Source organism: Mesoplodon mirus (assembly GCF_964341445.2).
Source record: "Mesoplodon mirus genome assembly, chromosome: 9".
Classification (NCBI taxonomy): Eukaryota; Metazoa; Chordata; class Mammalia; order Artiodactyla; family Ziphiidae; genus Mesoplodon; species Mesoplodon mirus.
In genome coordinates, this window is record NC_138985.1 from 17,495,244 (window position 1) to 17,508,087 (window position 12,844).

Genomic DNA, 12,844 nt, shown 5'->3' on the forward strand with positions numbered 1-12,844 from the left:
CTCACATGACATATTAATAAAGCCAATTTTACCTATAGTGCTGGTAAAAATTAAATACCCAATTTAATAGAAATAAAATAGTGCTTGAGAAATCACACAAGAAACTAAAATCAAAAAATCCTAACTGAATATACTTTGATGGTATATATTCGTTCTCACATAGATGGATTTACATATATATCAAAGTAAATTTTTATGGTCTCTATTTTTTCATTACCTATATAGCATTGTAACTTATCAGAATAAAATCCATAATGGGGCTGTCATATTTAAAGTCATGAGTACTCATTACCTGAGACTGGAGCGCCAGAAAAGGGATAGTGCATGTCTATGCCACATGAAGTCTAGAATAAATACAAACCCTGATAGAAAGAAAGCGGCATGCCAGAGATCTCTGAAGACAGCGCCAACACTGTAAGCGGTGCTTGTACCGTGGCTCTGAACCGCTCCCTCCTGTGTGTTATCTGTGGTACTAGAACCATCTCCTTCCCTATGTACTTCCAAATGGGCTGCTTTTCTTAATTTCCTTCATTAGAAGAGATTAAGAGTGGAAGGTAGCTTTAAAATTTTAACAACCACTTTCTCAGTAGTACATTTAAAAATTTGCTAAACATAAACACAGGAACTTTAATACATAGTAAACTTCAGATTGCTGGATAAAAGTTATGCCAAATATTAAGTATATATTCAAGACCAATTTCTATAAACGTTAAGGCATTGTTCCTTGCTCATACTGACAGGTCAGTGGACATTAGGTTGTAAGGACAGCATTGGACAGAGATATTTACAAAAGCATTCCTTCCCTATTTGAATGCCACCTACTGGCAGATGAAGAAAGAAGAAAATTGAAATTGGAGAGAATTGTAATCTGTGTGATCTGCAGTGCTATTTATCTAATGAGGTATTATTTTTTTCAAAATAAAGAGGACTTAAATCTCAATATCCCCAAACTGCAAATGTCACAATCTCTTAGCAACAATATTCAAAAGAGGAATTGCTCCCAAAGACCCTTAAAACAGAAGTCCACTGTGCTAAGTGGCCAGTAAGACTTGCTATACTTACTTAGTCAAAGGGCAATACTAAACAGCTTCAAATGACATTTAATAAATGGAATTTAGCTGAAAAATGTCCCTGACTTTCGTTTTTGCCAAAGTACAAGATTTTGTAAACAGTGGGAATTATTAGCAATGCCAGCTAACGTGTATTCCCTGCATTGATATTAAGTGCCTCAGCAATGAGCTTCAAGAAAGAAAACAAAAACAAAAACAGGTATGGGGTCTCAAAATGGCTCTGAAGCAAATAACAGAAACTAAATCATTCAGTCACTGATTCTGAAGCTCACTGCTTTATTTTAAAAAGCAACTTTACAAGATAACATTTTATTTATTCAAGTCAAGAACAAGCCTGGATTCAAATTACAAAAATCTACAAAAAGATCACTTTTAAACAGACAGTACCTTCTTCTTTTACCTCCTGTACTTAGCGGAGGTTTAGGTGTTCTCGTTGAAACAATCTGGCAGTGCACAGTTCCCAGGAGCAGCATCAGCCATATCGGCCCAATCACTTCCGTCAGAGGTATGCTATGTGGGCTAGAAGCGGAACAGAATAATACTATTGCGGCAACTATAAAAAGGGAAAGAAAATACATTTAATTATAGATCTGACAGTCACTTCCTCAAAACTTTAAAAGTTGCTCTAACATCGTTCCTTGCCAGATAATTTTTCTAAATTTAAATGAGTCTAAAAGTTACTCCAGACAAGCTCTTTCAGACTATTTTATTGTTTGCCCCTGGCTAACCATGCCATTCAGAAATAAATTCTTGGAACAGGGTAACAGCCAACATGATCTCTAAAGTACACAACTTAATACTGCAATGAAAACTAGACACATAAATCTAAAGGCATTCTTGCTAAGATCACAGACACCCTCCTCAGTTTAGAGGAAACGGGGGACATATAAAGAAATAATTAAAACACCTGTAATGGACTGAATTGTGCCCCCCACCTCCATTCCAAATGTTGAAGTCCTGACCCCCAATGTGACTATCTTAACAGATAGGGCCTATATGATGTAATAAAGGTTGAATTAAATCATAAGGGTAGGGCCTTAATCCAAAAGGACCAGTGTCCCTATAAGAGATAGAGATACCAGAAATCTCTCCCAGCTCATGCACAGAAGAAAGGCCATGTGAGGATACGGCAAGAAGGTGGCCGTCTACAAGTCAGGAAGAGAAACCTCCAACAGACACCAATCCTGACAGCACCTTGATCTTGGACCTCCAGCCTCCAGAACTGTGAGAAAATAAATTTCTGTTGTTTAAGTCCCCCAGTCTGTAGTATTTTGTTATAGTAGCCTGAGTAGACTAAAACAGTATGATAGATAGGTAAGATATGTAATTAAGCTGGAGGTTTATGAAGGAATTCTGATGACTGACTCTCAGAGTTAATGTAACTCTGAGAGAATAAGTAGTTGACCAAGTATGTAAAAGGAAAAAAGGGCTACCCAGGCAAAGAGAGTTACCCCAAAAGCATATAGGTTACAAAAAAAAAGGCATAGAATGTTTAAGAAAGAGCAAAGAGCTAATTTAGTCTGGTTAAAATTGGGGAGAAATTCAATAAGAGACTGACTGAAAACTTGGCTTTTTATCTTGAAGGCAATGATAATTAGGAAAATTTAGAACTTAAGAGGCTGGTTTGGATTCGTAATTTAAAAGGTAAATGGACAGAAGGTAAAAGACAAGGGCATGATAGAAGCAAGAAGTAGGGATAGAGCTGAGAATACATAGTTGAGATACTTAAAAGGCATGTGTCTGAAGTGAAAAACTGTAAGTAGTTATATAAACCCAGTCTGACTGCAAATAATTCTTCTACTCTTCAGGAGATGAAGGTGGGATAGAGAATGAAGACACAGCTCAGAGCACTATACCCTACTCAACATGCAAGGAGGTGGAAGCACAGGGGTTTCTAAAGGCACTAGCAGACTGCTGAGGGTCATTAGGGTCATATCACAGCTTTGTCACTGGCTACATAACTTGGAACAGGTTAAGTCACTTTTTATTTTTAGTATTTATTTATTTAGGCTGCGCCTGGTCTTACTTGTGGCACACGGGATCTTTGTTGCGGCATGCAGGATCTTTAGTTGCGGCATGTGGGATTTTTAGTTGCAGCACACAGGCTCTTTTTTTGTCATTGTTGTTATGGCATGCAGGCTCTTAGTTGCGGCATGCGGGATCTAGTTCCCTGACCAGGGTTCGAACCCAGGCCCCCTGCATTGGGAGTGCAGAGTCTTAACCATTGGACCACAAGGGAAGTCGCTAAGTGACTTTTCAAACTAAGCTTTGCTAGGAGAGTGTTCAGTGTTCAATCCTTATACACACTAATAATGTTAAACTTCGGTTTGGAACTGAAAATACCTCTTTTGCATGCCTGATCTAAGCTGTGTTCCCTAACCATAACCCTATTTAATTTAGGCAAGCCAGTAAGTGAATTTCAGCCACAGTATGTGAACTAGTTACACTGCAAACTTGTTTGCCTTCAAATACTAGAAAGCAACAATATCAAAAAAACACAATGCACAGTGCTTACAATGAATGGTACTGATTAATTATCACTCTAATAAGCAATTGCAATTTCTAACCACTTTAGAAGAAAGTGTTCTCCTCTAGGTAAACTAGATAGCCTTAGAAGATAACTACAAGTTCACTCCCTCTTATGTATATAAGATACACCCTGGCTTAAAAAAACAACTTTACCTAAATAGAAGTCTTTCATTTTTATTGTATTTTCATTTACTTAAAAGATATTATCTTTTACTTAGCATTTGTTGATAAAACATATTTAAATAATCATTCAGGATTCTGATTGTGTTTTTTAAAAAAATAAAAAAAATAAAAGACATTAAAGAGACTGAAAGGGTACCACCAAACTAAAATCGTTGCTTTGTTAGAGCGATGGAATGTGAACGGCCTCTTCTTTTAGGCTGCAAGCGCTCAGGAGCACTGGGCATTTTGCGCTGCAGGCTGCTGTGATGGGAGGCAGCGTCCCAGAGGTGTGACGCATGTGGCTCGAGGTCAGACTGCCTGGGCTCGACCTGGGCTCTGCTACCCTTGGTGACTGTGTGGCTTTGGGCCCTTGGGTCCTTCAGGTCCTGTGTCTATAAGCTACACATAATAATAGTACCCATTCTTCACTGGGTTGTTGTATTAAATGAGTGTCTGTGAAACGCACTTAGAACAGTACATGGCATGTAGAATTTCAATACAGAATGAGGACAGTCTCAGAATACAAACGTTAAGAGGAAAAACAAAAACACTGCTGAGAAAGGAAAAATGAACTTCAAGGCTGCATAAAAAAAAGACTGGTGTGCAGTCAGAATGACCATCATCAAAAAATCTACAAACAATAAATGCTGGAGAGGGTGTGCAGAAAAGGGAACCCTCTTGCACTGTTGGTGGGAAAGTAAATTGATACAGCCACTATGGAGAACAGTATGGAGGTTCCTTAAAAAACTAAAAATAGAACTACCATATGACCCAGCAAGCCCACTACTGGGCATATACCCTGAGAAAACCAGAATTCAGAAAGAGTCATGTACCACAATGTTCACTGCAGCTTTATTTACAATTGCCAGGACATGGAAGCAACCTAAGTGTCCACTGACAGATGAATGGATAAAGAAGATGTGGCACATACATACAATGGAATATTACTCAGCCATAAAAGGAAATGAAATTGAGTTATTTGTAGTGAGGTGGATGGACCTAGAGTCTGTCATACAGAGTGAAGTAATTCAGAAAGAGAAAAACAAATACCATATGCTAACACATATATATAGAATCTAAAAAAAATAAAATAAAAGGTCATGAAGAACCTAGGGGCAGGATGGGAATAAAGACACAGACCTACTAGAGAATGGACTTGAGGACACGGGGAGGGGGAAGGGTAAGCTGGGATGCAGTGAGAGAGTGGCGTGGACATATATACACTACCAAATGTAAAACCAATAGCTGGTGGGAGCAGCCACATAGCACAGGGAGATCAGCTCGGTGCTCTGTGACCACCTAGAGGGGTGGGATAGGGAGGGTGGGAGGGAAGGAGACGCAAGAGGGAGGAGATATGGGGATATATGTATATGTATAGCTGATTCACTTTGTTATACAGCAGAAACTAACACACCATTGTAAAGCAATTATACTCCAATAAAGATGTCTAAAAAAAAAAAAAGAGACTGGTATGTATGTATATGTTGGGCTGCAGTTGGAAGAGACTGTAATTTTTAAAAATCTCTCAATTTGTATTTTTCTTTAGCCATCCACAGATTCAAATTTTCATAAAGTTATTTTGGAAAATAACTGCTTTGTTTTCTCTAACATTTTAAATACCAAACTAGTTGTGTCTTATTAAATGAAATATCACAATAAATGTTTATTTTCATACTCAGTAGTAGTTAGCATATGTTAGAAATAAAAAAGCCTTAGTAATCCTAAGAACAAAATATGCTGAAAGTTAAAAGCAAACTGCATTTCTATCAATTATACCTTGAAGAAGATAAAGGACTAGAAGCCAGAAAAAGATGACTTTTGATGTTACTTGTAACCACCACCGGAAGAAAAAGGGAAAAAATACAACACGAACAATTCCCTTTCTAGTCAGAGAAGTCCATGGACTTTCAGGTTTTGCCTTAGCAAATGCAGACCCTGAGAAAAGTAACAAAATGACAGAGAACATTTATTACTCTTTAATTTCCTTAAAGAAAAAATTTCAACATTTGAAGAACAATAAAACATGAAATTTTATTTTGTACTATGAGTGGGAACTGTCCAATTTTGGGTAGGAGACACTTTTAAAAACATTATTCATGTTATCATATTAACTCAGGTACTTTGGAAAAAAACCTATTTTTAACTGAATAACAGCAAAATTTCTCCCACATATTTTATAAATACAAGACAATGTTCAAATGTCAGTTCCAGTTAGGAATTAAAAATACCACTTTAATTTTTATAACAAGCCTTATTGTGTGCTAGGCAAATACGAGCTGCTTTTCTCTTACACTTATTAGTTCTTGGAATGATTCTTAGTGGGAGAAAAGACTAGTCAGTGGTATTTAAATGCTTCCATCCTCTCTTTTTTTTTATACTATTTCTGACTTCATTTAGACTCACATTGCTTCTGTTTCTACAAACATATATATCTAACCCATTTTGAATTCTGTTTCTTCAAGGTCAATTTCTAACTTCATTAAACATTTGTTTATTCAAGACTCACCTCTTACAAGATCGACATCTATGAGATCTGGTTTCACATGTGCTGTTTTCTTTGGTTTATTCCTTAACCCCTGTAATATATTAAAAGTAGTACTAATAAGAGAGCAGATCTTTAAAGTCCTCATCACAAGGAAAAACAATTGTAACTATGTATGGGGACAATTATTTAAACTAGACTTACTGTGGGGATCATTTCTCAATATATAAAATATCAAGTTATTATGGTTTACACCTGAAACTAATATGTCAATTATAACGCAATAAAAAAGTAGTATTGAAATTCATTATATATACATATATTTTTAAAACCCAGAATCAACGCTTAAAAATTTCAATTAAAAAGGAAAACTTTAATATAATGGACAAAAACTAACACGTTATATATTTGTTACAAATGGAACACAACTATAGTATTGTAATAAATTTTATTACCTTCCCAAAGGATAAATTTAGGCGCATATGCAACATGTCAGGCCTATTTATTACTAAAAGCATAATTCTAAAACAAAGACTATTGCTACCAATCAATTTGGATTACAGCCTGAGATGGTCCAGGAGACTGTGGTGGCCCCAGTTTTGCACAGGGAAGTGTTGAAGCTGGCTAGGAGAGCAGTGGCCCTGAAGGGCCCTTAAGGTGTGATGCCGGGGGCATTCCTGCAGAAAGCAGTGGATCACAGAGCTGAGAACAGACAGGGATGCAGATTTCTTAGCAGATGCCAGCATGTAGGGGTGAGACCCAGAGAGGATGATGCACATCTCACGGTTGCCACTATCTTCACATGCCAACCACTAATCAGACCACAATGCAACCTTATCACCTCATACCTTAGATGCCATGCCCAGTAGGAGGAGGGAGAAGGCAGAAATCATGAATTGAATTAGTTTCAACTTGAAATTACTGAACACTAAGATTAAGTTTCTGCCATCAGTGTACAGAGTTAGAGTAGGGCTAGAGATCAAAATCAATGAAAAAACTATCAAAACATAAATTACACTTTATAACTTAAGACTAGGATGTTAAGAATTGGAGGAGCTTAGGCTAAACTCCTTGGAATCCAAGTGCTTAGCGATGACACAGTGTTTCAATGATTTGCTTATTGTTCATTCAATCCACCAAGTAACCTGGCAGTAAATCCTTTGTTTAGTCCTAATCCAAGTAACAATGACCCCTTAAATTAAAAATTTGATCAAGTACTGCCTTTATCTAAAACAAAGAATAAGACAGCATTTGAGCTCAGAATTAACTGAGATGTTTAAACCAAAAATGTACCCTGAAATCAAGATGCAATTAACCTCTGAACTCCTTCAAATAGTCTGTCCATGTGAAGTTGCGAACTACCCAGATACAAAAACAAAAGAGAAAGAAGGGTGAGGGCTGAAGACATAGCCATGATAATCTTATATACAGTCAATCCTCATATTCATAGACTCCATATTTGCAAATTCACCTATTCACTAAAATTTATTGGTCTCTAAAATCAATACTTGCTGTGATTTTGCAGTCATTTGTAGATATGCACAGAGTGAGAGTGGCAAAAAATTTGAGTCACTCAATGTTCACATTTCCAGTTGAGGTCAAACAAGGCAACAGTCTGCCTTCTTGCTTCAGCTTTCTTCTTTCAGTTCCTTTTCACAGTCTATTTAACGTCAAATCTTTTGCATTTTTTGTACTTTGTCGGTAATTTTGTGGTTTAAAATGGTCCCCTAGATAGTGCTGACATGCGGTCCAGTGTTCCTACGTACAAGAAGGCTGTGACGTGCCTCACTGAGAAAATGTGTTAGGTAAGCTCTGTTCAGGCATGAGCTGCTGGCCATGAGTTCAATGTTAATGGATCAACAACATATATTAAATAAGGTGTCATAAAACAAGGTTATGTATTGATCAGTTGACGAAAGTGCTGTGACTAGGGACTCACAGGAACTTAACTCTGTATTTCTCCTAAGAGCAAGAGTCAATATTCACTAATTCAGTGTTCATGGCGACTTGAAAGGACATAACTACTGCAGATAATAAGAAACAACTCTATCTGCACTTCCCATTTTAATGTCATGACAGAGTGGCTGATAGACTATAAATCATTCCCAATATTTTGCAAATTGGAAAGGCAATACTAATAATACATGTATTTAAACAAAAATTCATTAATCAAGCACTATTCAAATTTGGCATCAAGTCTATATGATATTTTACCTTTATTAGCGCCAACAAATTTGAAAACAGTAACGTATTTTACTTTACTTCTGTCTTTTATATATTATTTTTCTAGCACTTTGAAAATAACCTTACTGCCAATGTTTATAACAAATCTGAAGCTTAATTTACTGCCGTATACCTAAAATTTTCATCAAGATTGTTTTAAAAACTTAAAGCCCTTATAAAAGGAACAGTAAATTGTTTTGATTTATGCAATTATGTTGTTTTTCAACATGCTCATTCTACTTGACCTTTTTAATATGTGGTTCATTTCCTATTTTATATTTTATTAAAACATTTATTTTGAGCTACATTGTAAAGTCATAGCATAATTGCCAACTTCGACAAAACTTCCCCCTCAAGGTGGCCTATCAGAATATGTAAAAGGTTTAAAGAAAGATAAAGAAAAATTTCACTGACAAATCTTCTAACATTAGTGACTTTATTCACAAAAATAAAAGATATTAGGACCAAGGTGTCAGCCTTCATAAAAGGTGATTTTAATTAAGTAGATATTTTAAGTAGGACAATTTTTAAATTGGTTTAAACTACATTCACACAAAACAGCATAGCTTTCAGTACTAAATATAATTATGAACTTCAAGAAATTTGAGTGAACAAACAAAAAAGGAAAACTAACTTAGTTTCAGAAAAAGATTTTTTAAACTACTGGTTTAACTAGAAAGTAGAAATTATCAAGTACTGGGCTTCCCTGGTGGCGCAGTGGTTGAGAGTCCACCTGCCGATGCAGGGGACACGGGTTCGTGCCCTGGTCTGGGAAGATCCCACATGCCGCGGAGCGGCTGGGCCCGTGAGCCATGGCCGCTGAGCCTGCACGTCCGGAGCCTGTGCTCCGCAAAGGGAGAGGCCGCAACAGTGAGAGGCCCGCGTACCGCAAAAAAAAAAAAAAAAAAAAAAAGAAAGAAAAGAAATTATCAAGTACTGTGAATACAATTAATCTCCAAGAATCCAAATAATATATTCTTTATTGAATATACACTTACACTCCTATAGTACATTCCTAAAGGGCAATGACACAAATAGTATGAAGTTTTGAATTTTTCAAAATATCTAGGCACACACATAATGTTGAGCCAAAAAGCTTACAAGTTCTGTTTAAGTTTAGAAGGTACTTCTGGTCAACGATCCAGACTTCACATGCATGGAACTATTAATACGTAGACTCTATCAAAGGACATAACCATCAGTTTCACTTTCCGGAAATCCTGGTTAGTTTCCCCAATCCCTTTTTTCCTTTACAATGACTTTAAATAACACAGTTCGTTCTGTTGAAGCTTTACAACTCTAGTACGTGCTAAAACACGGGGAAGTCCACATTTACTTTTAAATTTGGGTCAAGGTGATCAGAAAACTACAGTTTTCAGTTATAATTTCTAAAACGTTTAAGAAAAAAATCACTTGCAACTCAGAAAAGACTTTACACTTTAGCAATATCAGCTAGGGTCTTTAATATAAAAAAATTTCCAAGAAATATATTTTCATGGCTTTCTTTGATTTCTTTAGTTGTTGCTCACTGCTTTGACAGATAATAAAAAAATCGATTACCTAAAAGACAAACTCAATACATTTGTTAGTGTTCTCTAAGCAACAGGTACAGTGCTTTTGTTCTTTTAAATCAAATATTAGCATTAATACACCACAGTTACACACTTCTCTACCTTCCTTAGAATAAATACAAAATTATTTTACACTATGAATAATTTGCTTCCACTAGAATGTTTAAGAAAAATGTCACACTTGTCAACAAATTAACCTTTTTAATTCAAAATAACAAAAGTTTTTTTTGTTTGTTTGGGTTCTTTCTGCGGTACGCGGGCCTGTCACTGTTGTGGCCTCTCCCGTTGTGGAGCACAGGCTACAGACGCGCAGGCTCAGCGGCCATGGCTCATGGGCCCAGCTGCTCCGCGGCATGTGGGATCTTCCCGGACCAGGACACGAACCTGTGTCCCCTGCATCGGCAGGTGGACTCTCAACCACTGAGCCACCAGGGAAGCCCAAAAGTAAGTTTTAATACTGTTTTTAGTTCTTCAATTACTATTACAAAGTACTATTACAAAGTATATATATATATATATATATTTATATTTGGGGGAGGGGATTAACTTTCAAAAAACATCCAAATGTGCCAACTGGTAACACAATCTCTCAAGGTACTTAACATTCCCTGTCCAACAAGTTAAAGACTGTCAAAGAGAATAAAAGATTTCAAGGCATCTTACTAGACCTCTCTGCTGCCCTTTATTTGTTTAACTTTTCCAGCTCTTCGTGATAGTCTCAGACCGTTGTCTCATGGATCTCTCACTTCTCTTTCCTCCTTCACTCACATCTCTTTTTTTAACCTATCCATTAAATGTTGTTTCCCAGTGTTCTGTTCTCAGCCTTTTTCTCTCATCATTCAACGTAAATCCACTCACTCCTATAGCTGTATCTGTATAATGTGTATAATACATAAAACACACATATATATATGGGTAGATGAAATACATAATTACAAATGAGATAAATTCAATTAAGAGAGGGATGTATAGTTCTCTGTTGGGATGCAAAGTGGGGAAGCAGCCCTGGGGAGGTTAGGAAAGATTTCACAGAGGAAGTGACTCATGAGCTGAGTTTGACAGACATTAGAGAGAATGAGGAAGACATTCCAGACAGAATGTTTTACACACACACACACACACACCCTTTACATATTGAGGACTCCACAGTGTCTCTCCCAAGTATCACCTGGATATTTCTGAAACAAAATTCTCTATCTGCTCCTCTTCTAATATTTCCCACCATACTTAGTGCTGCCTTAGTGAAGCTGTTAAAATAGAAATTTAATCAGGTAACTTTTTCTGCTTAAAATCCTTCAATGTCTCTCCCATTGTTTTCCAGATTATGCCTAGACTCTTGAGTAAAGCAGTTAAGCCCCTTCAAGATCTGACTTCCATTTCCTTTCATGTTTTACTCCTAATCACTCTAATCGCCCTCCTCCACCCAACCTATTAGCCATCAAGTTCCTTGAGGATTCTGAGTCAGTCATGCTCCTTCCTTCCTTCATGTATATTTTCATATGCTCTTCATTCTGTCTGGAATGTCTTCCTCATTCTCTCTAATGTCTGTCAAACTCAGTTCATGAGTCACTTCCTCTGTGAAATCTTTCCTAACCTCCCCAGGGCTGATTCCCCACTTTGCATCCCAAGAGAGAACTACACATCTCTCTCTCTCTCTCTCTTTTTTTTTTTTTTTTTTTTTTTGCGCTACGCGGGCCTCTCACTGTTGTGGCCTCTCCCGTTGCAGAGCACAGGCTCCGGACGCGCAGGCTCAGCGGCCATGGCTCACAGGCCTAGCCGCTCTGTGGCATGTGGGATCCTCCCGGACCGGGGCCGAACCCGTGTCCCCTGCATCGGCAGGCGGACTCTCAACCACCGTGCCACCATGGAAGCCCCACATCCCTCTCTTAATTGAACTGATCTCATTTGTAATTATGTATCTCATCTACAAAATTATAATTTTATCTTTCTGTCCCCATGATTTAATCCTATATTTAAGACATAGTAGGTGCTCACTGCACCTTTGTTAACTGTATTAATTCTTCATGAAAATAGTTCAAAGATTAAAATTAACAAATGGCAAAGAATCTTCCTCTTCATTATAGATCATTAAGTTGTCTAAACACTGAAATTTTTAAGTAACTATAGACACTGGTTTTCAATCTAATATAAACCTTTCTGCACAAAATATAAACTGTCAAGCAACTAAAGTAACATTCTCTGGGCCAATATTAAGTTTAGCTCGTGCAGGAACACACTGATTAGTATCATCTATGCAAATGAAAAATATAAATCTTATTACTGAAAAGGTGTGACTGCTGAGAAACAGGACAAATTTAGTTAAAAATAGTTCCCATGTTAGCAAGGTAGCCTATGAGAATGTCTTATCAGCGTTAAATGATTACATGTCCAAGAAGAAACTAGGAACGACGAAAACATTTCAATTAATGCTTTACTTTCCTAAATCCTTTCAAAACATGACCAACTTTTCAGCGACTCTATTTGCATCCAAGTCATTCTGTTAGTAGCACCAAAGAGCAGATCTCAGTTAAACAGAGCAGCGTTTGCACAGGATCGCTCAGGCGGGAAAAATCCTGAAACACTTACCAGTTTAATCAACTGTACAGAGCAATGACAGCATCAAACGGGAGGAAAAGCAAACCAGAAGTGTAAGGTGACAAGTGACGGGGAAAAGAGCTGACAAAGGGTAAGCATTAGAAAGTAGAGTTTAAAAGAACAGAAAGGTGCCAAAGAACGAAAAGAGAAACACCAGCAGAGGCAAAGACACAGGAACATGTCCTCATAAAAGAGTTTACCTCTTCGTGTAA

The 12,844-nt window shown here is 37.1% G+C and overlaps 1 protein-coding gene across 2 annotated transcripts in view; it reads right to left on the minus strand.

The window, feature by feature from the left end:
• Nucleotides 1-12,844, minus strand: part of PHTF2 (putative homeodomain transcription factor 2) — a 129,407-nt gene that overhangs the window by 40,770 nt on the left and 75,793 nt on the right. Inside the window, exons 4-7 of one of the 2 annotated variants that reach the window (XM_082632407.1) lie at nt 6,268-6,337; nt 5,538-5,696; nt 1,458-1,623; nt 362-526 (exon numbers count right to left, since the gene is read on the minus strand). In XM_082632407.1, the coding sequence (XP_082488533.1) occupies nt 362-526; nt 1,458-1,623; nt 5,538-5,696; nt 6,268-6,337 (560 nt within the window). The remainder of the gene's footprint in view (nt 1-361; nt 527-1,457; nt 1,624-5,537; nt 5,697-6,267; nt 6,338-12,844) is intronic. The other variant, XM_082632408.1, reaches the window with a different exon arrangement.